This window comes from Opisthocomus hoazin, chromosome 24, assembly GCF_030867145.1.
Source record: "Opisthocomus hoazin isolate bOpiHoa1 chromosome 24, bOpiHoa1.hap1, whole genome shotgun sequence".
In the NCBI taxonomy this organism is placed as follows: domain Eukaryota; kingdom Metazoa; phylum Chordata; class Aves; order Opisthocomiformes; family Opisthocomidae; genus Opisthocomus; species Opisthocomus hoazin.
This window is the reverse complement of record NC_134437.1, coordinates 7136561-7159330: the sequence shown is the minus strand read 5'-3', so window position 1 is coordinate 7159330 and position 22770 is coordinate 7136561. Positions and strand designations below refer to the sequence as shown.

Here is a 22770-nt window from a genome sequence, read left to right as displayed (position 1 = left end):
CAAACACATATAAATTAAAGACTCCTTTCCCTTCATGGATGTTCCATCTTATTTTTAAACAGCTGGGACTAGGGAAAAGTGATTGACAGACAAATAAATTATAAATTTTATCTCCCAAGTAAGTACATTTCAAACAAATGTGTCACTTCTTGTATTGCAACAACAAAACATGAGTGAAAAGCAATGGGTGAGAATTATAAAAGATACCGGGATATGAAACTGCCTGAAACTGAACCTAAAATTTTATAACCTAAAACCCAGGAAATTCATAGCAACTCCCGCACAGCTGCCACTGACACCACATAGGACACCGAGCCCAGTGGTTTACTCACAGCATGATAAACAGAGGCACTCAGGCTCCCTAATGCCTTCGTAAACCCAGGCTTAAGTGCCTAATGTACATTAATGCATGTTTATGCCTACCTACACTTACGCAATTTGGCAGAGGGCTACTGGGAGCATTCAAAAAAATTCGCCATTACACTCCAGTGCCATCTTTATCTTTTTAATTGTCGTTATCCCATGTGACCATAAAAGAATAAATACTAGTGGTGGCGTGTAAATACACGACCCAAACATTTCACTTAGCAAGACACTGAATTTACTGAAGTGCATCGGATTCATTTTGAAATAGTTAGATATGCAAAATGCAAAACCAGGGTGCATTAAAAATGGTGATCATGGTGAACAACAAACTTTACTGATCCAGCCCGAGCAAACTCTAAATCATTCCTTCTTTGCTAAATGTTGCATATACACAGATGTTCAAACAGAAATTTAGAAAATGGAATTTTTTTCTCCTGGATCAACACTGTACTGCAGGACTGCACACACTGTAAAGAAAGTACATGCAACTAGAAGCAATTGCTTCTATAGCATCGCCAATGAAAATTAAATGATTGCTATAAATTAACACTTACTGCCAAAAATATGTATCCATTCTGATTTAATTGAACTCATTTAATTGGCAAACCCAAATGGAAGCCAATGTGCCAATTAAGTGATTGTCCCAATTTTCAAAGATTCTCAGGGACAAGCTTCACGCTGGGAGTTAGCCTGTGAAATAAAAATGACTCCCTAACCAAGAGGGAGAGAACAAACCATGCACAACAACATGACACCTTGCCAAAAGCTTAACGAGGGAAAAAATACTTGATTCATGCAGCCATAACAAGGAAAACAAGTTATGTGAATTGAAAATGAAATATAGGTTACTGGTGCAATGCCAGACCAGAACTGTTTTGACCAAAATATTGTCACAGCCTGACGCCTGCTTGGTGTGCTCCTCGGAACATTTGTCTCCTATCAACGTCCATGCTGCCCACGCTATCGGGAACCTCATCTCTGTCCCATCGGTATCGTTGTTACAAATGGTGCCCTGTGACCCCTCTGCTACACGGTCTAAGCTTTCACAGGAAAATGCTGCCGAGTGCTGGAGAGAGAAGACACGCTACAGCTTCTGCAAGATGAACAGCAGACTTGCTAATAACCCAGGCAAGCCAAAAGCCTGAGAGCCTTCCTCAGCACAAAGCTAACCCCCAAACTTTAAGGTAACACTTTCCACAGCACTTAAGAAACGCAGTGACTTTTAGAGCCAGAAGCCAAGTGCTGGAGCATCCAGGTGAAGAAAGAGCTAGAGTCCATTTCCACTGAATTTTCCAAGTCGTTCAATAAAATCAACAGAAAAAACAGAATTTCAGCTTCCCATCTACTACAATCTCCCTTGCACTTGAGAGCTTAAAACTCTGGACTTCTAAAACGAACCTGCAGGTAGGCATTCAGAGCTCAAACGTACTCTCTCTTCCAAAGAAGTCTACGGCATACAATGCACCTGAAAGCAGGATCAGCCTCACAACACGGTCTGCACGCTGCCTTCCGAGCTCACAGCCAGACACTCAGCTGTAAAATTCAGGTGTCGGTTCACAAGCACGCAAAGCACAAAGAGCTGTAAGCCACAAGAATGAAAAATTCAAAACATCAATTTTTACATATTAAAGGGTATTGTATCTGTGCATTTCAGCTGCTGAAATGAGATGATTTCAGTAAACCATCTTTCTGGGTATCACCCTAGTTGACAGGGCCAAGCAAACGGATTTACCCCACTCCCTTGTTCTTCAGATTTTGCCACAGTTCCTGAAAGCATTCTTGTTAGCTTGGGTCGGGACTGACATAGTCAGAAACATGCCTGACATTTTTTGAATTAAAAACCAAGCAAGCAAAAATAATTTTAAATGAAACCCTACATACTCCTTTTTTTTTGCATCTATTCTTGCAGAAGCCACCATCAAGATGTGGGGCAGCACCGGGCTAAGTGCTGCACAAAGCATGAGAAACAAACCCTGCTCTAAGGAGAGTGAAATCCTTCTTCAAACCTTTACAACTCACTAATCTCTACACACTTTTATAAATTGCATTTAAATATAGTTTTCTCCTCACTCATGTCCCAGATTTAACGGAGCGATGATATATTGAGGTCTCATTAAAAAGCCTTTATTACCTTCACAAGCCATGGCATGTTACCTTATCTAGTATCAAATGCTGAAAATACTACAGACCTCAGAATCCATCTGACCTGACAGAAGAACTAACATTATTCCAGGGACTTCACAGGACAGGGTCTAAACTCTGTGCCTCTCTAAAACATTTGTAGGCTTGTATTTTTCCTCAGAAAAATCCACCAGCATAAGCAGAAAAAGACGATGTGTACCACCTGCCAGCTACCTGCCTTCTTGGTCACTTACTCGTTTGACAAATTCAGGGATCCCTAATGGTTTCCACCAGTAATTTAGCAGTTCCTGAATCCCATCTTTTCTAGGCAACCTGGTTATAAACTAGGAATGCTTGGGGACGCTACGGCTATCGTCTCGATAACCTCATTACGGACAATCACACTTCTAGATGCTAAAAGCTACTCTTCAGAGGCGCACTGGGGTGGCAAAGGCTGATTTCCTCCAGGTGAAGACCTCTCGGTCACCTCCAGCCGTGATCGACGTCCCTGCAGACATTCGCTGCAGGACGTGACCAGGGGTCAAGACGATCACCTGTATTCTTGTGCTCAGGGAACCAGGGAATAATCTCACAGTAAATAAATCTACTGCAGTTTTACAGACTCCTATTTTGAAAGCTTCCAAAGCTGAAAGAAGTGGCAGACATTGCAGAAAAAACAACCTTTTCAGAAACACATATACATACGTACACAAATCTTCTTTCTAGCTTTGGAGTGAACGTATTCACCTTATCCCCAGTGCCTGCCAGGTTAATGCGGCTTCAGGTGGTATCTTTTTGTGAGGGCACAACTTCAACAGGGTGTATAAATACAGATTTTTATATTTATCTCACTGTTTTAACCCTGCTTCCCCACAAAGTATAGACAAGCAGAAGAAAAAGGCAACAGGGACAGAGCCTGCGTGAGTGTCTGTAAGCGCACCAGCCTGCTGGGGGGAGAGGCTGTTAGCACACCGCTTCTAAAACACTGCAACTTACTGAACTCCTAAAGAGGTGCTGAGAGCAAGTCAGATGGTCAATAACACAAAGTAAACGTAATATTAAGTACAAATATCAACTCATGCTAAAGTTAATGACAGGCTGGGGACAGCTGTTTTGTAGGCTTGTATGAGAAATGCTATATAAAGGCTCTGTCACAGCTTCATTTCTTGTAACACAGAAATATAGCACTCTTCAGGACCTTACAAGGAAAAGATATTCCTTTCCTTCAAAATAGCATTATTATCTCGGAGAAATGTTAGAAAATCCATATACTGCGATATTACTTGGCTCACATATGGCTTTTCATCCCTAGAACTCAGAAGCGTTCTACAAAGAAAGTCAATATCATCAACTGCGTTTTCCAAACTGGAGCAGAGAAAGAAAAAGCCGGCATGTGGGAAGGTCACCCAGCAGGCCAGCAGCGCAGCGGGAATAGGGGGCTGAGACAGTGAGAAAGTGGTGTATCTAATACGACCAAATTCTAAAAATACAGAACGTGAGTCTGGGGAGGAATACGAAATATAGCAGCCCTTGAGGACTACTCAGGCAGCTGCCTTATCACCCAGCTCCTGTGAAGTCTGTCCATCTCGTGTCACGTCTCACTCCGCCTGGTTCTCAACATCTACAGCACAGCATTTCGTAGCTGCTGCGAAGTTTCAAGAGCCACCAGAAGTACCCAAACAAACCAGGCCTCCAATACAAAATCACCTGCCTTTCTGCTAAGCCACAAACTAGAAACAAGCTGTTTTTAAAGGACATGAAAGTACAAACGATAAATGTACAAAAGACAATAAAAGGAGTGTCAAAGGACTGAAGCTACTCAGATGCCCGGAATAAACCAATAATGACAGAAATATTAAAAATACAGTTTCTGCCCTACCTTATATTTACAGTATAGGAGGGCATTCAACTTCCATACATTTAGAAAGACCTTTAGTTTATTTCTAAGCTCTGGAAACAAAGCACTTACATAAATTAATAATAAGCACTTCAAAATCTATTGCAGATAAAAAGGGGAGGGAGAGTAGGGACGACTTGTGTATGTTCATCTAACTGTGAGTGCATAAATCGCCTTTTCCCAAAGTACAAAACCATGTACAAAGGCAAAGTTCAAGAGACAAATGAATAAGCACCACCAGCCTGTCGACTGTGTCAGAATTTCCCAAGCTCTCCACAGAGTTGCTCGCCTCAGCATTTGCTCACCTGGCAGAACGTGAAATTCATTTAAAGCGACCAAGCCCTGCACCCAGGCGGGTCTCCAGCTGTCTGCCTCAGGAAGCAACGGAGAGCAGAGAACGACACAGCTATGGCCAACTCCTCCAAGCCCCCGCAGCCTCCGTTCCCCAGAGGCTGAAATCGCAAGCAGCCACAAAACCTGAAGTCTGCAATTTAAACAGCTAAAAACCAAAAATTAAATGCATTATGCCACTACGAGGAACTCGCATACCACGTAAGGAGCACGCTCCGGGAAAAGGCTAAAGCAGAGGCTGCTAAAAATGCAAAACGAAGGAAGAGAGCAAGGCAAAAAATCTCCAGGCTTAAAATGCTCAGGAAAAAGACAGAATATAGTAGAGGCACTGGTTAAACAGAGTAGAAAGTGACAGTGTTGAACGCTGTCCTGTAAATATTACCTTCTGACTGGACATCAGGCAGAGGTTGAAAGTGGAAATTTGATTCACTCAACACAATAAAGGTGAGCAAGTGAGGTTTTTCTACTCATCTACAATGTATTCGGAGGACCATGAGGTCAAAACAACGCTGTAAGCACAAATCCAAGCCTTTCTAAATACAGGTTCAGTAGCTTTACATGTAGCCCTGTGCTTCATCACACCAAATCACTGCGCAGCAAATCTTAGCTCTGAATCTTCTTGTTTATCGTCCATTAAATCTCTTTCTTTATAGCCACCTCGACTGTTCAGTTTTTATATCGCCTGCAGAGAGCTGTGCAAGAGGACATGCCCTAAAAAACGAATTGATAGCCCAGTGGGAGGAACATTATGCATAACGTGTAGGTAGCAGTATAGAACTGAACACTGAACAACGTCCGTGAGCACAACAGCCTCGACGAGAACAGGGAAAGTATCAAGCCAGAGCAGGTGAACTTTCACTTCATTGCAAATCAACAACGGAAAAGCACACTAACAAATGAGGGATGCCAGCTGTCTTGGGTTACAGGAGGAGACGCTGCATTACAGACTCACATTCCCGAGATACACCTTGAGGTTACAGACAGCACGGTGTCAAACAGTGATTTACGCAAGACTCCTGGCTCTAGGGTGTCGAGCAGCACACGCTGAGGCCGGAGCATGCGCCGCTGGCTGAGTAACACTGATTAAAACAGACAGTGCTCTCAGGCAGGCGGCACCGGCATGAGCTGCTGGGCAAGGTGGAGAGAAGGAAAAAATCCCCACGTAGGAGAAACATACTTAGGAAGTGACAACTGCAAAAAGTCAAAGTATTATATGGGGTTTAATGATGCTTTTAAAAAAGTAACACATAGTACTTTGTTCCCCTGTTTAAAATTATAAATACCTGGCTTGTAGGGGGTTTATTACCTCCACATTTTCTGAACGTTGTATAAAGAACAGCTAATCCAAAATCTATTTCACTTGACCCAACCAGATATTAATGGTGCTTTAAACTTCAAATAATCCACTGGGACAAATACCCCTCAGCCCCATACATCAGAGGAATCTGACTGTCCTGCAGCAGAGCTAAATCTAGCCCATTTCTCACGCTGTTGCTGCACTGCCGGCAGTGCAGGAGCAGACAACATACAGCTCTTCCAGGCTGAAGCCCTGCCACTGCCACCTGATCCAATGAGAGGGAAAAAAAGGCCACATCAGAGTAAGTAACTTCAGCCACACTGCTGGACTGCACCCCAAGAGCACCACTGCTGTCCTGGAATATCCAGACCTTCCCCCTGTCCAGGGTCTGTTGCAGAATGCAACTTCCTCTTCAGCTTAGTATGCTAGCAGGACAATTTAGAAAATCTGAAAATAACAACCAAGATACAATTTCCAGACACTCTTATACTGAAATAAGGTAGGTCAAGCTTTGCTGAGGTAAGATAACTTCACAAAATCACCTCATCAGATTGCTCTATTTGTCAGCTAATAAAATCACATCCAACCTTCCAAGCTCAGCAAATGCTAGAGGAGGTTGGGAAGGCAGAACTGCAGGTACTCTACTCGCTCATTTGAGAAGAAAATAACTAAATCAAGGTAATAGAGTTATCTGTGGCTGACTGTATGTGGCCCACAAATTGCTGTAGTGTCTTTAAGTATGAGAACAGCATCTTTGTGGTTGCTTTTCTGCAATTCTGTTCCCTCTGATGGTAGGTTAGCTTTCAGGCTGATATTTTATTTCTGTAGACTTAGCCAGCATTTTGCTAAAAATCCTATTCTTCCATAAATTTGCATGCTTCAAAGAGCATGTTTTTATAAGAAGTTCCCTTCATGCTCAAAAGTCTTGCTGAAAAAGAGGTTAATGCAGACTGAAAATTCTTGTGACATTACGGACCTTTTAATTGCTTACTAGACCTGCTTTGGGGCACATATTAATAGGGCAGAAGCGTTACGCATGCTCCTTCTCTCTCTCCTTGACAAACTGCCAGAGGAAGGAAAGTACTATGGTCTTGTTGAAAGGACTAGGCAATCCTTTTAAAAATCTGAAAGTCAGGAAATATAAATCAATGTGTAACTAGACTATAAGAGTAGATCATTCAGAACTGAAAATAATGCATAAAGAAAACGCAACAAGGTGCTTTACCATAGCGCTGAGCGTCTCCTCCCAATCTGGCCTCTCTCTTGGATGGATGCTTCTCTGAAGCTCTGGCACAAAGTCATCTTCTTCGGAATGTACAGAGGACTTCATCATTCTGGAAAGGAGGACAGAGGGGTTTGATACTCAGTGACAACTTCTGGGTAGTCATACACGCAGTCTATTATGGTGCTCAGTTATGTGGCTCATATGGCAATATAAATGCTTTTATAAATCCAGAAATCTTACCGACATCTAAGCTTCCCCTACTTCCTCATTATACAAGCAGGACAAGCGCATAAATCTGGTGGAGCGAAATCTGCACCTCCTAACCAATCAATGGATAATTCTGTATAATCACTGCACAATTTGCAAGTCTTCAAACACAGGAAAATATGGAGGAATAAGTTTCAGTCCATGTCAAAAAATTGCTTACATCGCCCAGGCAAACAACTTAATAGACACATTTGACTCACTGCATGTTTTGCCTAAAACAGAGACAGCAGTCTCCACATCTTACCCTGAATTCACATCCTAAGGCCTGAGCCATCAGCTCTCATATTCTTACTGACCCTGTATGAAGGGTGAGCACCTTCACCCGCTCCGACTCTGCAGGGATGCGCTCAAATCAGTCACATTTTACCAAGGTAAACTTTTATTCAGCTAAGGAGCCATCTTTCAAATACCATATGAAGTATATTTCAAGCCTGCAGAGATCAGAGGCTCAAAATTAAAATCTAAAAAGTATTCCGGAAAGCTTCTCAGCCTATCCTTATGACAGTCCTGCTGCTACCGCCAGAGTGAGCCAATATATATTACACCTGCAGGCCATATAAATGTGCCTTTGCAGAGATTACAGCTCAGACCTGAAGTAGCAAAGGCCTGTTGAAGGTCTGGTATTATCTCATCCATTCTGCTTTCATGAAATATGAGATTCAGGCAGGCTTTTATTTTATTAATAGATCACCATTTATTTACTTAGAGTAACTGTCTTGATAACCAACACTGCATGCAGCAGGGCTGGCTTCGCTAAGTGTTAGCTGTGCTGATTTATGCCTCCGTTGACTAAAACAAAGCATGGTGAAAGGCACTTTAGAAAACTCCTTTGTTTCAGGATCAAGCTCTGAAGTTCTGAAACCCCTACATGGTGTCTGCCACAACGCCCTAAGTGGCTGGGCCAAAGCGTTTAACTCTCCTTTGCACTCTACATGCGGGTTAAGAATGAAGTAATTAACACCCACAGTAATAGCATGGCTGGGTTACAACATTCTATCCCACATAATTTTATACCTAGCTTTGTGATCACATTTCTGCTCTAATAAAAACCACATCCCAGAGAACATGGGACTCAAACCCAGAAGTCATAACGCCTCAGGCTAACGCTGCTAAACGGTTCCGTGTGCCATTCCCACCTCAAACATCACCAGTCCAAAGCACGCTGTCCCGTATAAGGCAAGAAAAAATACACCTACGTGGTGAAATCTGTATATATCTGCATGAAAACTTTCATGAAAATACCATGATTTAGAACATAGAAGTTCTAAATGCCAGCTCAGATGGGAGACTCATACCTTTGCAACATATCTGTCCAAAAGAATTTGATTTTTGTAAACCTGAAAATTTGTTGCTCAGAGTGGCAGCTCTTTCATTTCTGTTTCTTTGCTTATCAAGAGTGAGAAGATTTGGCCTGTTTCTCACAACCCCAGCTCCACCACAAGAGAAGTTTGCCACTTTGCCTAAAAGTTGAAACCTGCTGGGTGCAGAGAAAACCAGATTGTGCACCTTGAAACCAAGAGGTAAACTAAAAAAAAAAAAATCCTAATTTTTTTAAATTCAACCTTATGATTTTGAAAAAGGCACAATAAGGCTTTCCTCAGGATTTCTAGATGTTTGAATTTTCCAATACTGCAGTTGTACAAAAAGATTCTAAACAAATCATTCCACAGCAGCTTTAGTCTAATGCCATTGGACAGCAGTTAGCCTAACTCCATCAGGCGACGGAATGAAAGGAAGGGGAACACGATCAAGACCCACCTTTCTACACCACGGTTAAAAGAGCCAGCTTATCAAAACGCATGCTTTCTCAGTTTAAGCACTCGAAAATAATGAGATTGAATTTACAACTTTATCAGCACTTTGGATTACAAATGAATTTACTCCACAACTCCTCAGGCTTATGGCAATTCCTCCTGGATTTCTCATCAGAAATCTGGTTTCCTTTCCAGAAGCAGATTTTCTGGATGTCTAAAATGTCGCCAGTAACGCAGGGCTGCCCGGGGACACAGCTCCTCCTGCCATTAGGCAAGCAAAATTCACAAGCTTTGACTACGCTCTCTGCCAAACTACCGACCTCCATTCACACAAAGTCCCTGACAGGCCATTTAGGTTCAGTGTAAGGCAGGCATCACTTTCTAGAAAATTTACCCACAAAGCAGGAGAGGGCAGAGATCGGTAATTAAGATTATAAAATCGATGTCCACAAACACGCTATATGTATTACACAAGCTCTATGCTTAGCCTGGTTACAGGGAACACTATTTCAGTTACTCCTGGAAAGATGCTTCAAATACTGGTGTTGCCTGTGGTGGTAATATAAAGTGAGCAGAAGAATACGCCCTACTATAAAATAAGCTCAGGAATTGGGCCCATGCTCTGGATCTCTGCCCTCATAGTGAACAAACATGGATGTCATAGTACCCAGCCCTTTTTACTAGGCTCCAATCTATTTACTCACATTATTTGTTTAATCTGATTACGCCTATAAAACTCCACGACAACCTCTTCCCAAACCCTTCCCTCACTGAGATTCTGAAATACAGTCCAATTATTCTTCCTAATGAAGGTGCTCTGGACTTTCACTGGTAATAAGAAAAGCTCTGCGTGTAAAATTGCATATTTAAAATAGTCAATTCTTTGAGCATTTGCCAGATTTGCTTAACAGAATATTCTACTAGTGATGGAAATACTTCATCACAGTACCACAAAAAATATTGGAAACTATTTTTCAATAGATTTTCTCTCTAACACAATTATAAACATCCAATAACCTTCTGTAAATCCTTATTAATCTTTAATAGTAACTATTTAATTCCATGCAATCTGAGACGAGACCAAGGAAGGCTGAAGATGCTATAGGTAATATTAGTCCCTTATAGATTAAGTCTAGAGGCTTTTTCCTCCCTGCCCCTGATTTGGATGAAGGAAAACAACCTTGTGAGCTAGCAGCACTGAAACATGGACAGGAGTAGGGCCAGACAGGGGGAAGAAGAAGAAGAAGAAAAGCAGCTACTCAAGACACTCCCCTTTTTACATTCTTTCAACAGACTTCACAAGAACTCTGCATTCTCAAGGATGACACCGAGAATGAAACCCAAGCTCAGGGTCCCAGGGAAAGCTGTCATGAAAAGATTCACAGGGCTGGCATCCATCTGCAACACCACTTCTAAGCATTACTTCATCGTACAGCCTCAGCTCATCTTCTGGACTTTCTGCAGCAACTCAGAGATTCATCATCAAAGACGCAGCCCTGTATTTTGTTGGGAGCCCCATTATAAGCCCCAAAATGAGAAACCAGTGACAGCGTAACTGGGAAAGAGCCACACTGGTTGCAGTCACTGAAGGGATCACCAAAAATGTCCTCTGGGCATGGAAAACCTTAGAGCCACACAGCTGGGGGAAGGGACCTTTCCAGCAGTCAGACGTTGTGCTTTTCTCTGGCGTTACCCCAATGCCACTTCTTCAACTGCTTAACAGCTCTGATGTCCTTCAAATGAAATCTGACACCATTATATTAATAAAAGTTCGGCTGTGTAGAGGCCATTAAGCAATCTCTCTTTGGATGAATGAATCCTTCTTCATTGTAAATTGAGAATCAAATGTACTGGAACAAATGTTTACAGGACATTTCACAAAAGGCACAGCCCGCATTCCCACCCATTCTTTAAAGTTCCCTGGGCGGTCAGGTTGACGAATTTCAAGTCACAGCTTGCACATCATACAATTATATCAAGAAAACATCTAATGTCCTTTTCCATGTTCTTTGCTAGTCCCATCATTTATGGTGGGACCATATTTGCTTATCAGGAATTAAAATATTTCGGTGCTGTTCTCCTGTGACTGTGGCCCTGCGTTACCAGGCATTAAGTCCCACCCGCACACACTAAGCAGCGTATGGCAACACCTCACAGGGCGGAAAGCACCTACAACAGATAAGCACAGATGCTTTCTAGGATGAGTAAATTAATCTTCAGCCTGATGCCCACCAACTCTACTGCTATGTTGTGTTTATAATATTGTAAATATTAAACACTACTTCTATTAGACAATAACCTTCCCTGCGGGTTTGAAGCAGACCCGCACCCACAAACATCAAGTGTTTCCACACTTCCGTTTGCACAAGAGAGAAAGAATCATAAAAAGTGGGTATGTAGAAACAAGTCCTTTCTACATACATACATAGAGGGGAGGAGAAAGGACACAAACTTCAAAATATTCTGTGATTCCTACAAGAATGTTTCTTCCCCTTGTTTAGGTCGTTTGGCACGTACCGTGTCCCACTGGTAGACCACAACACAGTTGTCACGGACCTGATGGCATCTAGATGCTGACGACACGCAGATTAACAGCTCTCCTCTGGGAGGACACGAGGGCGCTGACAAATTACTTTCAGAGGTGCCCGATGGTTCGAAAGCCATGTGCTAGCGTGGAAGCACGCCGCATTCTGAATGTCAGCCTCCTCGTGTGGGGCAGTTAATTGTCTGCTTGACAGATACTCATTTTGGACCGGCTATATATTTTTTAAATTAAATGCCAAGCGTGTTCTTTAGGTTGTGCTCCCCTATGGGGACACTGGGCGTTTCAGCGTTCCTTGCTGCTTCTCCCTCAAACGGTTTTTCTTTCTGACCTCAATTTAGGAAGTGACAGCCGATGATAACTGATTTATTAGTTTATTTATTATTTATATAGCACTGTTGTTGTGCCTGGAGACTTCTCAGCCAATGTAAAAGCACAGCTATTCCCTACAGTACCAACGATTCAAGAGGGTTTAGAGCTCCACAGAATGTGCTTTTTCTGAGATACAAATTTTACCCAAAAAGCAAAATTTAAATAAAGCCTGTGCTGACACAAATCTATACTGAAAACCAATGAGCTTCAAACACTAGCTGATAAAAACTGGTTATTTATGCCACTCAAATAATTTGCACAAAAGGCCAAAATAACAGAGTCTTTACCAGGCACTAAAAAGGACCTACATATCCAGCCTTGCACTGCCTGCAAATGCAGTGTGCAGCGAACTGTACATCCACTTGGCTCGTCTTCCTTGCTCCTAGCAACCATGTTTGCCTTCAGTAAGCACTCTTCAGTTTGCCACCGTTAACAGGCACCGCTCAAGAAAGAGGAGAACAGCAGATAGCAATCAAAACGGAATTGCAAAGCAGTACTGCAAGTCCGAGAGTCACGAGCAGTGCTGTTTGGCACCAGTACAAGAATGAACGAGATATTTTGTAGACAAATGAGATTTGGGTCTACTTGAGGCTTCAGCACTTCACTACAGTTGAGCCACAAGTGCAGAACCCTCTAATGCTGAGCATATGAACCCCTCAAGGCACAGCGTAACAGCCTGCACGCAGCACCCCAGTCTCTCCCAGTGTAATCAAGTACAGTTTCCAGGATTCAGTCCCATAACTCTCAGTCACTGCATGGAAAGGTAAGCCAACAGTGAATCAATAGAGAAATACCTTGAAAACGCTGCCTTAAAGGGTTTAAAAATAAGTTGATCAAGATGAGGAGTCACAATGCTACAAAGAAAAAAAATATGTAAAGAACTGTGGATGTTGCCATAAAATATATAACAGCGGACATAAGACGACTCTTCAGATCATCTGGGTTGCCCCTTATCAACACGAGGAAAGGTAGGAAAACTAGGAAACAAGAACTGAGATCTGGCCCAAAGCTTTTCAACACTTGGGCGTGAAGATGGAATCAAGTGAGAAACACTGATACATCTTCATTTCTGACCTCAAACTTTTATCACGCACACCACAGAGAAAAGAAAAAAAAAAGGGGAAACGTCATGAGATAAATCAGAAAAAACCAAAACGCACATAACCCTCCCCCAACCGAATGTTCCAAGTAAACTCTCTGTCCATGACATTAAAACTAATACAGTGGAAAGGAAGAAAATTGTCATGCAATATGGAAAGCAGAGATAGCTCAAGAGCCTCAGGAAAAATGAAACAAGAGATGAGAATTGAAGGCTGACAGTGCTGACCTGAAAGAAGATTGAATTTCCCACATTTTAAATCAGCTTTGTCAATACCTTACTGATTACATGATGCCCACCTGTATCATATAAAACCAGATTTCGGAAGTCTGACTCAAAGATCACATAAAGTGAAGACAGAAAAGGCCTACAAGGTCAGCTTAAAGCACACCTCATAAATAAACAAATGGTAAATGGATTGTATTTAATCGTGGACCACAAAATGAAAACCTGCCATAACTAAATGGTTTACTGTGATCGATTCTACAAAGCTGAAAGCTGTAATTGCTACTTTTGATGGAAGTTCATAGTCGGGGAGCCAGAATTCAATTGTCTGGGAAGCTATTGCGCAACAAAAAATAACAGAGTAACAGTATATTACAATGAGAGAATATTTTAAAAATCATTTGAAAGAAATATCATTTAAATATCAGTAAGCACAAACCAAACTAAATTCTCCATGGACTACCTGTGCTAATAAAGAAGTACTTATTGCCTAGTTTCAAAAGTTCAGATCAGTGGTTTTCAACTTGTGGTCTGTGGATCTGCGAGGGTCTGAGAACTACTGGTATGGGTGAGCAGAAGCTGAAAAAGAGAAAAAAGTTCATTGCTGCTATGCAGCTACTCAGTAAGCGTGCACCTTTCACCAATGGTGCACTTCGCAGGCAAATTTGTACACGTGCCCAAAGAAAGACGGCTGGAAATCACCAAGCTATGGGAACAGAGATCTTAACAGGATCATCGCTATTACACAGACAGATCAATTCCATTTTAATTATTGTGATTGTTTTCAAAAACAACTCATGTAAATTACAGCTACAAAACCAGTTTTCAAATACTTTACAGTACCAGAATTTCTAGCTTACCCAATTTTCAAATTTCAATCTGCTAAGATCACACCTACACCCAGGGAATCCCAGTTAGAGGTCACCTACACACGGTGATAGAGTTGAATCGTGTGATCCCTAACACCAATTATTGTTATTCAACTCTAGAAGGCAATTTACAAGGTCAGAAAAAAAACCTACTTCATGCATTCTTTTAGCTCTGGGGTTGCTATTCCTATGAAATATTTTTTAAAAGGAGGAGAAAAAAAAAAATCACTTTTCCACTTGATGTGCATCACCATCTGTTAAATTAGATTCTCAGCTGTCTGTCAGCAGAGAAATCTCTCTCTCTGAGGAAGAATAAAACTTTTTTGTTTGCACTAACCTTTAAGAATATATGACATTAGAAAAACATACTTTTGAAATTAAAGATAGGAAGTTTGAAATTAAGATCTTTTTAAAAGCAGCAGTATCATTTGATTAATTTTTAAAAATGCCAGAGTGCACATCTAGTCCTTCCACTGTTCATATGCCTCTACAGAGGGAAGCAGAGAAGGCCAAGAGTGCTGCAGAGATTCATTAACGTATCAGTTTCTTGCCCTGGTCCAACTCTCTGGACATGCTTTAATACCAGCTCCAATACAGCCAGACAGTTAAGCTATCTTTGCTCAAGGGTTTAACTGAGTTTTCAGACTTCAAAATATCCGTCTTGCTTATTAATTTGCAAGACTATTCAAACCACATTTTCTGCGCTGCCAAAGAAAAGTTGCATGAACAAGATCAGATCACCTGGAATTTAAAACCTGTGGGCAAACAGGCAAGTCTGGGTAGCACAGTCCCTGTTTTGGCAAAAAAAAACATCTTCAGGTGCAACAGGCAGCCTGTCTCGTCTCGGTAACTGCCTTTTTTTCCTCGATTGATTTCTCGGTATCCCCAACATGACACACCCCACACATCACAGAACCCCTTCTGACCCTCAGCTGCAACAGCAAAGCCCCCCAAGGCTGCAGGTGAATGTTCCAGTGCTTGAGGGCACTGCCCGTGTTCTCGCTCAGACGTCCTCGGGATGGCTGTCAGCGTTGCCCTGCTCTCCTCAGCCAGCCACGGTAGTTCTACCAGCAGGACCTCGACACCACCCATCAGGCTGGAAGTACCTTCAAGGTGACAAATAGCTGACCACTGAAGAGATGCTTTCCACACCCAGCGAGAGGCAAGGAGGGATGCCAAGATAGGAGAAGCCAACACCATACTACAAACCAAAAACTGTTAATTGTCCCTCAAAATACGGTTCTGTAGGTACACTGTAAGATCAACCCCAAAACACCTTAGGTAAATCTTCTCTAAATCTTAAAGCAACAAATAGCAACTGGGGGTCAACAGACCCACCTTCTTTTTATTCTGCTCTTTGGCCATAGTTTTATTGCTTCTTGTCTCACCCGGTTGTTTTATGTCTCGACTCAGTAACACCCATCTCGAAGCAGATAAGTAAGCACAGAGATATGTACTTCATGCTCTGCAAGGGACTGGAACATGTGCCTGAGGGCTTTGTTGAACTGGGCTGTAATAATCTGCATTCAGGTTTTGCATAACTGGCATTTCTTTAAACACTTTATGAAAAGAGTAAGTTCTTGGAATATTCAGCTTTTACAAGCTCTGAGACATGTTCTTAGTTATTAAAAAGCTTTATAAAAATAATCATAGAATCCTCATGCTTTTGCATACATGTATTACTGAACAAACCCGCACTTTTATTTGGCAACACATAAAAGCCATTGTTTTAGTAGGTATTTGCCATTTTCCTTCAGGAGAATACAGTGACAGTCAATAAAAAAAAAGTCCTGAGGAATAGGTTTCTCTTATCGCTTTTGCCCAGTATAAGAAAAAGAATTAGGAAATCACTGAACAATCAGAATCACTGAGCTGTGGCTTGGACTTCTTCTGCTTTATTCAGGAACACATATAAAAGTATTGAAGAAAATTACCTCTAGGGAAAAAGAGTACTAACCTCTCATTTACAACTAATAAATCGCTAAAGGCAGCTCTAAAGTCTCAACATAAGAGAGAGATGGGGAACGATGGCTGCTCCTGCCCTTCCTGCTCCACTGAGAAATCTAAACCTGGGCACCACCAACAAAAAATCCTCGTGGGCCAGTGGCAGCAGGACACCCTGCCTTTGCGTCTCTCTCCCTCCCACTGGCCACGGTCTGAATGAGCCACGCTCCAACCCTGGCACAACAGGGCTCAAATGCCTGCCACTTGCCTCCCTCCTCCAAATGACAGCAAGTCAGGTACCATCTCGCCAAGCTCTTGTTCAAAACCTGTTCCCCACGCTTCCTTTGCAACCTCCCTGGTCTGTCCGCCTTGTTTGTTAAGATTATGCTTTCTTCTGGGCCAGCCCTTCATCTCATGTCTTCCCCACAGCCCAGCAAAAGCAGTTCTGATCTTCACTGGGGTCTTCAAATACTACCGTAACACAGAGCAGTTATAAAACCCATCTGCTTGCAGCTCATCCAAATGCAGCAAAGAGGAAGGTACACCCCAAAACTGCAAAGCACGGCCTAAACTGGGATCCGAGGACGTTCACATCTGGGCTGGTCTCTTGTTTGTTTGCAGTTCAGTGCCAATGCAAGACCATGGTAAATTTAATCTTTCCTCACAGAAGCATATACTGTGAAAATGATGCTTTCAGCACACGGAATGATCAACTGCAATCAACTAATCAGTTACAATTAGCCTCGCATGCTCTTAAGTGACAACTGTTCATAACATGAAACAACATTTAAAACTCGTCCAGTCAGCTAGCTGCTGGGAAGGGAAATCCCTGCTCTACCGGAGCCGGTCGCCTCCCTAGAGCTAAACTTTCTGTCGATCCAATACACCGCAAACGTGACTCTGTACGCACGGTTTCGCACAGTCTCGTCATGGCACACACTGTGGAAGCAGCCAGGGAAAAAAAACCCTCCAAAGTAGACTTGCCAGTGAATACTCACGTGAAAAAGAATGGAAATGAACTCTGGGACACCAGAACTTGATTAGCTGAACAAATAATAAAAGATAAGCAGAAGCAAATAAATGAAGAGTAGTGCCAGCTATTCTGACTGTAATAACTAGTCTTAACTGACTGGTGGCCCTCACATCGTATTTACAGCAGCACTCCTCCTACCCATTCTACCATCACTCCATGTCAATGGTATCAACAGCAATTACGAAGCTGCTCAGTCCTTTACTACGTCTAGAAATCACTACTAATACATTTCACTAATATTATTCCTCCTGGAATGGCATTAAAAGGAGGCCTACAACTACAGTAAGTCATCAGGGATAGATTTAACCAGGTAGGGGTCATATGGGCATAATATGTGCAAAGTCATACTGTAATTATTTCTCAGCAGTAGAGACGTGTATCACAAACGAACAGGTCGTTCTGAGGCTAACCCAATACTGGAAAAGAAAAGCACTAACCAGGACAAATCTGCCTGGGCCACCCACCTGCTACTCGCATTTCTGATGCACGAGATGAGGAAACGGAAGTGGCAGCAGTGCAATAAGGAAGCCGTAGGGGTGACAAGCGGAAGCAGTATGGACACAGACCAGAAGATAAAGGAGCTACAGAGGTCAAAACGTCTCGCAGTGGTTCAGAATACATTTCCATTCTTACCTTCTGCAGAACCAGCACTACAAACAGGCCCGGTGCTGATGCAGTCTTTAACAGTCAAAAAACATTTACTTTGCCCTTTTAGAGTAATTTGCAATTGTTAAGTATCTTTGTCAGTGACTAATAAAATAAACCCAACATACAGGAAAGAGATCATTGATCTCCCTCGCCTTGAGTTCTCGAGGATACAGCTGCAAGCACTACTGTCCAATCATTTCTACCTTCAACACCCACACATGCATCTTTGGTACAAAAGCATTCGAGCTGGCACACATGTCTGCTGTGAATGGAAACCCTGCTGCTAGGCTTCCTGCTGCCACGGAGATGAATAGAGAAAGAACAATTAGCCAAGGCTTCAGTCTAATTTAGATTTATTTTTCTTTCTGGAGGAGAGACTGAGAGATGGTACATCATAAAACAAAAACATTAACTCTAAAGGCTACTCAGAGGAACACAATACTGAAATACCATGTGTAATCTATATTATAAGGACTTCTGATACTAAATGCTATCGTTTGTGCCTAGTGACCCCAATTACACGAAATGCTGTACTTGGATATGCCAGGAGACTACAGAACATCAAGGCAAGGACTATCCAGGTCAAAGCAGACAAGAGGTGAGCAAAGAGAACACCTCCATCCATTTTCCAAAAACCCACAGTAACTGACAGCTCCAGTAACTTGTCCAGTGTTTCAGCGGAAGACTGAGCCTGAAGTGGGCTTCAGTTTCAGTTACTAACCACAAAGGCCATTCACAGCAGCAGAGCTTTTATCCTAAGGCACGTAAATACCAAACCCCTTATCAGGGCCTGAAGAATCAGGACAGATGGAGGACAACACCCTCTTGTGCAGACTAGAGGACCAATCCTTGCCACAAAACATTCTAATCTGATGCAGCAGAGAGCAAGAGCCCAGCCCAGCTCCCCAACAGATAATCAGGGCGCGCTCTCCGAGAATACAGTTGCACAGGCTCAGGAGAGTGTTGAAGTCGGCTGTTTCCCAATCTGTGGCTCTGACCACTAAGGTTTTACGCAACACCTCCTCCTCTCCTTTCCGCATTACCTTCTGAACATCTTTCAAAAAAGAGAGAGAGGGAGAGAAAGCAATAAGCGACGTACAGAAAGGCTTACTAGGACCACTAAACACAGAACTACAGCTGCAGGTATCAGTGCTATCAAAGCACGTTGCAGCACAGCTTCAGGACAGTGCTCTTACCCAGGTTTCCATCACAGCCTAAGAAGGGGGCAGCTCCCCACCTCTCCCCAGCCACCTGATGACCCATCTTCCCCCTGCCAGCAGAGGTGCTTGCCCTTCTCTACAGACACTGCCCTGGAGGAAAAATAAATAAATTTTACAAAGGACTGGCAAAGCACACAGCTACAAGAACTCCTCTTGGCCTAATGAAAGTGACAGGGGTGGAAACGCCTCCTTCAGCCACAGCATCGTCTCAGTTCACCCGCGCTCGGATGCAGTTTCACAAAGAGGGGATGAGCAAGAGCTTAGCACACTCCTCAGAGACCACCTGCTGACTTTGGCCACCCCCTGACTTGTGAAGCCTCACGTGGGGTTTTGCAGATCCCATCCTGATGTGTACATGTGTCTCTTCATACTGAGTGAAGAGAATTTGGACATTTAGCTTTGCAAATGCTGGAGCTGAGGACCTGAGGTTGTAAGGGTGCTGCAATGCTTCATCATGCAACACCAGCCAAATCCTTTGGGAATGCCAGAGCTCAGAAAAAGAATAATTTTGCTGGTGGGTGTTCTTTCTAATTAACTAGGGGGGAAGCATCTGAAACACAAACACTTCTTGGGGAAAAAAAAGAGGTCAAGCTTCTTTTTTCTTTTTTTAAATTTGAAAAGCAAATTACGAGCAATAAAAATGAAGCATTACAGAAAGAACGTGTGACTAAGAACAAGGACAGTTTAAAATTGGAAAAATGTCAGCCAGGAATTTCAGCCTTTTAAAACAAAGCATATTAATTGGACTACTTCACAATTCTGTGGTTTTAGTTAACCTCTTTAATTTCACATCAGGCAGGCCAAGAAAGTCCCTGAAACACCAACCCAATAGACAAGACTGAAAAGATATTCAAAGCACAACAAAAAGAGGACCCCATTTCTAATGCATTAGAGAAGGTGAAAAATATGAAAGGTAAACATTGCCTAAGCAGATGCCAGCAGTGGAATGTATGAAAAGGCAGAAGCAAACAAGGGTTTTTGTCCCCTCAGTTATGCGATAATACGTCTGCATTCGCAGGCTGCCTCTCTGTAAGGAAAATAAATAATTTGAAAACGTTAACATCATCACAGGAATAACAGCTTACTGAGCACAGGACAAATTCTACCATTAGTACATGCCTCACTCACCCTGATCACAGAGAGATACCATGGGACCATCTGAAAGGAGTTCCGCTGGGCAGAAGTGCTTGAAATGAGTGCAGTTATATTAAATGTAAGAGGAAAGAAGAAAGGTACGTGACAAACTGATTCAAGACTCCAGGAAGCAAGCCACACAAATGACTGTTGAGTTGTGCAATGACTCAGCAGGAAAAAAAAAAAAAGAAAGAAAAAAAAAAAAAAGAAAAAAAAATAGCAGCAGATAGGAGAGTCTTCTCCATACGAAATGACAGCTACCATCAAAAAATAAGTAAAATAAATAATTCAAAATAATAAGAGTTCCCAGCTGGAATTCTGCCTAGTCCCATAAGCTCCGCACACAAAGTTGTTTCTCCAGATCGGCCATTCTTGCTCACCCTTTGCAGCACACCTGAGCAAGCAGAGGAGCAGGAAACTGAGCTGGCTTTAACCCTTGCTTCACCCCTACCTCTGCCTAGGTAGCTGTTTCTCTACAAAGAGAGTGCTTTGAGCAACACGATGGGAAGCTAAAGCCAGGACAAGAAGTCAGATAAGCCCTTAGAAAGAAAATGTCAGCCCGGGGAATCCAGCACAAACTCAGAAAGAAGCAGGAGCGTGGTAAAGCAGGAAAGTCACCGTCCCCCTGCCCCCCATCTCCTGTCCTGTCAAGCCATCGAACGCTGTCGAGACAGAAAGATGACATTTCTGCATCTCCTCTGTTGTTCTCCTGAGCAACTAGCGTGACATTTCAGCTCCCATTTTACTTGCATAACTTCACAGGACGGCTCTCCCATGTCTGTTGAGGCTCAACAGCTCTCCCTGAAATGGCAAGGTTAAATGTAATCTGTTAAACATAGATACCGTAGTCCAACCAGATGGATGAGGCAAGTCAAGCTGTGCAGATTTCACTGCTCAGTTTGAACACATTCTCGCACTTGTTCTCTCCTCTACAAACCTTTATGCAAATAGCTTTTCAAGAATACTTAATCCTCCACCCTCCCAAATTGCCACTGAAGCATTACTGTCCCTTCGGTCTGGAACCCAGCTGCAGGAGAAACACCAAAGCGTTCAGGCAGCTGCCTGGCTTGAACCACAAGGTAAAGTTCAGTGAAATTTAAGCAGATGCTTACGTGCTTTGCAAGGCTGGGTAGGAAAAAAAAAAGTATCAGGTAACTGTAATTCCCTTCCATCATTCTTCACTTGCAAACCAATCACTTGGAAACACCATGCCTTATCGCTTCCTTCTCTGCCTTTAAAACCACTCCTGGCGTGGCTCCACCAGTATAAATTCTATGCGGTGTCTCTGCTGCCATTTTGCTCATGCATCAGGGTAATAAAAGATGAGAGGATGTCAATGCCTTCTCTGTGCAACAGAATGTATCTGTGTAATTATGCTGGCTAAAGCGGGGAACTATAAGGTCAGAGGGGAGGGGAGAAAAGGCCAGAAAATCTGCCTAGGGCAGCTGAACAGGTAACAGTACTTCGAATGAGTCTCTAAATGCTTTCCTCTGCCACCAAACCACCCTTTATGGCTAACACAAGGCACTGTGCACCCCCACTGCAGAACAGAATCAAACCCTGCTGAACCGAGGCGAGGAAAGCTGGGGGTTACAGCTAGCACATGAAAGCAGATGCTTTCGTCCAGCTGAACGGCCAGCAATCAGACGGCAGGAGCAAGATGCACCCTGGACTGTCGTGTCAAAATAAGCTGCAGTGAAAAACAAGAAGGCATAGTGGGGAGAATCACCACATCTGCAACATGGTCCTGACACCTGAGTCAACATCCACCCCTCCCCTGCCCCTTGGGCAGAATTCTTCTAATTCAAGGGGTTGGGAGGGAAAGCTAATAAACAAGGACAATCCTGCTTACAATTACCCGCAGCCACTAAGTTCACCTTTCAATCCTGTTTTAAAAGGCCAACAGGAATAAAATAAAATTTTGCCCTGAAATAAATTTTATACTTGAACCACACAGTCCTTCACAATTAAGTCAAAATGTTCCTGTAAAATAGCTACTTCTGTTACCCTTGCTTAAAAAATGGTGTAAATAATGCACAAGAAGACTCAGCCCTGGCTGAGTCAGTAAAGTCTAGATTAAAACCCGAGAGTCCCGGCTGCCTTCTTGCCTTCCTAACAGCCTTCTCTCCATAGAACGGGACCAGGGACAACAAGCTTTTGTTGACAACCTGCTTACACACGAGCAGCACCAACACACAGAAACACAACATTTCTCCACACCAGTCACTCCCCACACAGTGGGCAAAGAAGTTACTGGGAAGAGAGAGCTGGCAGACTTCTCTCTCACAGGTGACACGGCATACAGAGCATTAATTGGGTTTTTTTCAGTATGAGTAAGGTAAAAATTCATTCCAGTTCCTATTGCATCACATCAGAAGCTGGAATATTTCACTGCAACCTTTAATT

The 22770-nt window shown here is 42.7% G+C and overlaps 1 protein-coding gene across 8 annotated transcripts in view; it reads right to left on the bottom strand.

The window, feature by feature from the left end:
- The window catches only part of ARHGAP32 (Rho GTPase activating protein 32), a 275382-nt gene that overhangs the window by 171669 nt on the left and 80943 nt on the right, over nucleotides 1-22770 (bottom strand). For all 8 annotated transcript variants that reach the window (XM_075442313.1, XM_075442318.1, XM_075442319.1 and 5 more), the window contains exon 2: nucleotides 7258-7366. In XM_075442313.1, coding sequence (XP_075298428.1) covers nucleotides 7258-7365 — 108 coding nt within the window. In that variant the 5' untranslated portion in view covers nucleotide 7366. The remainder of the gene's footprint in view (nucleotides 1-7257; nucleotides 7367-22770) is intronic.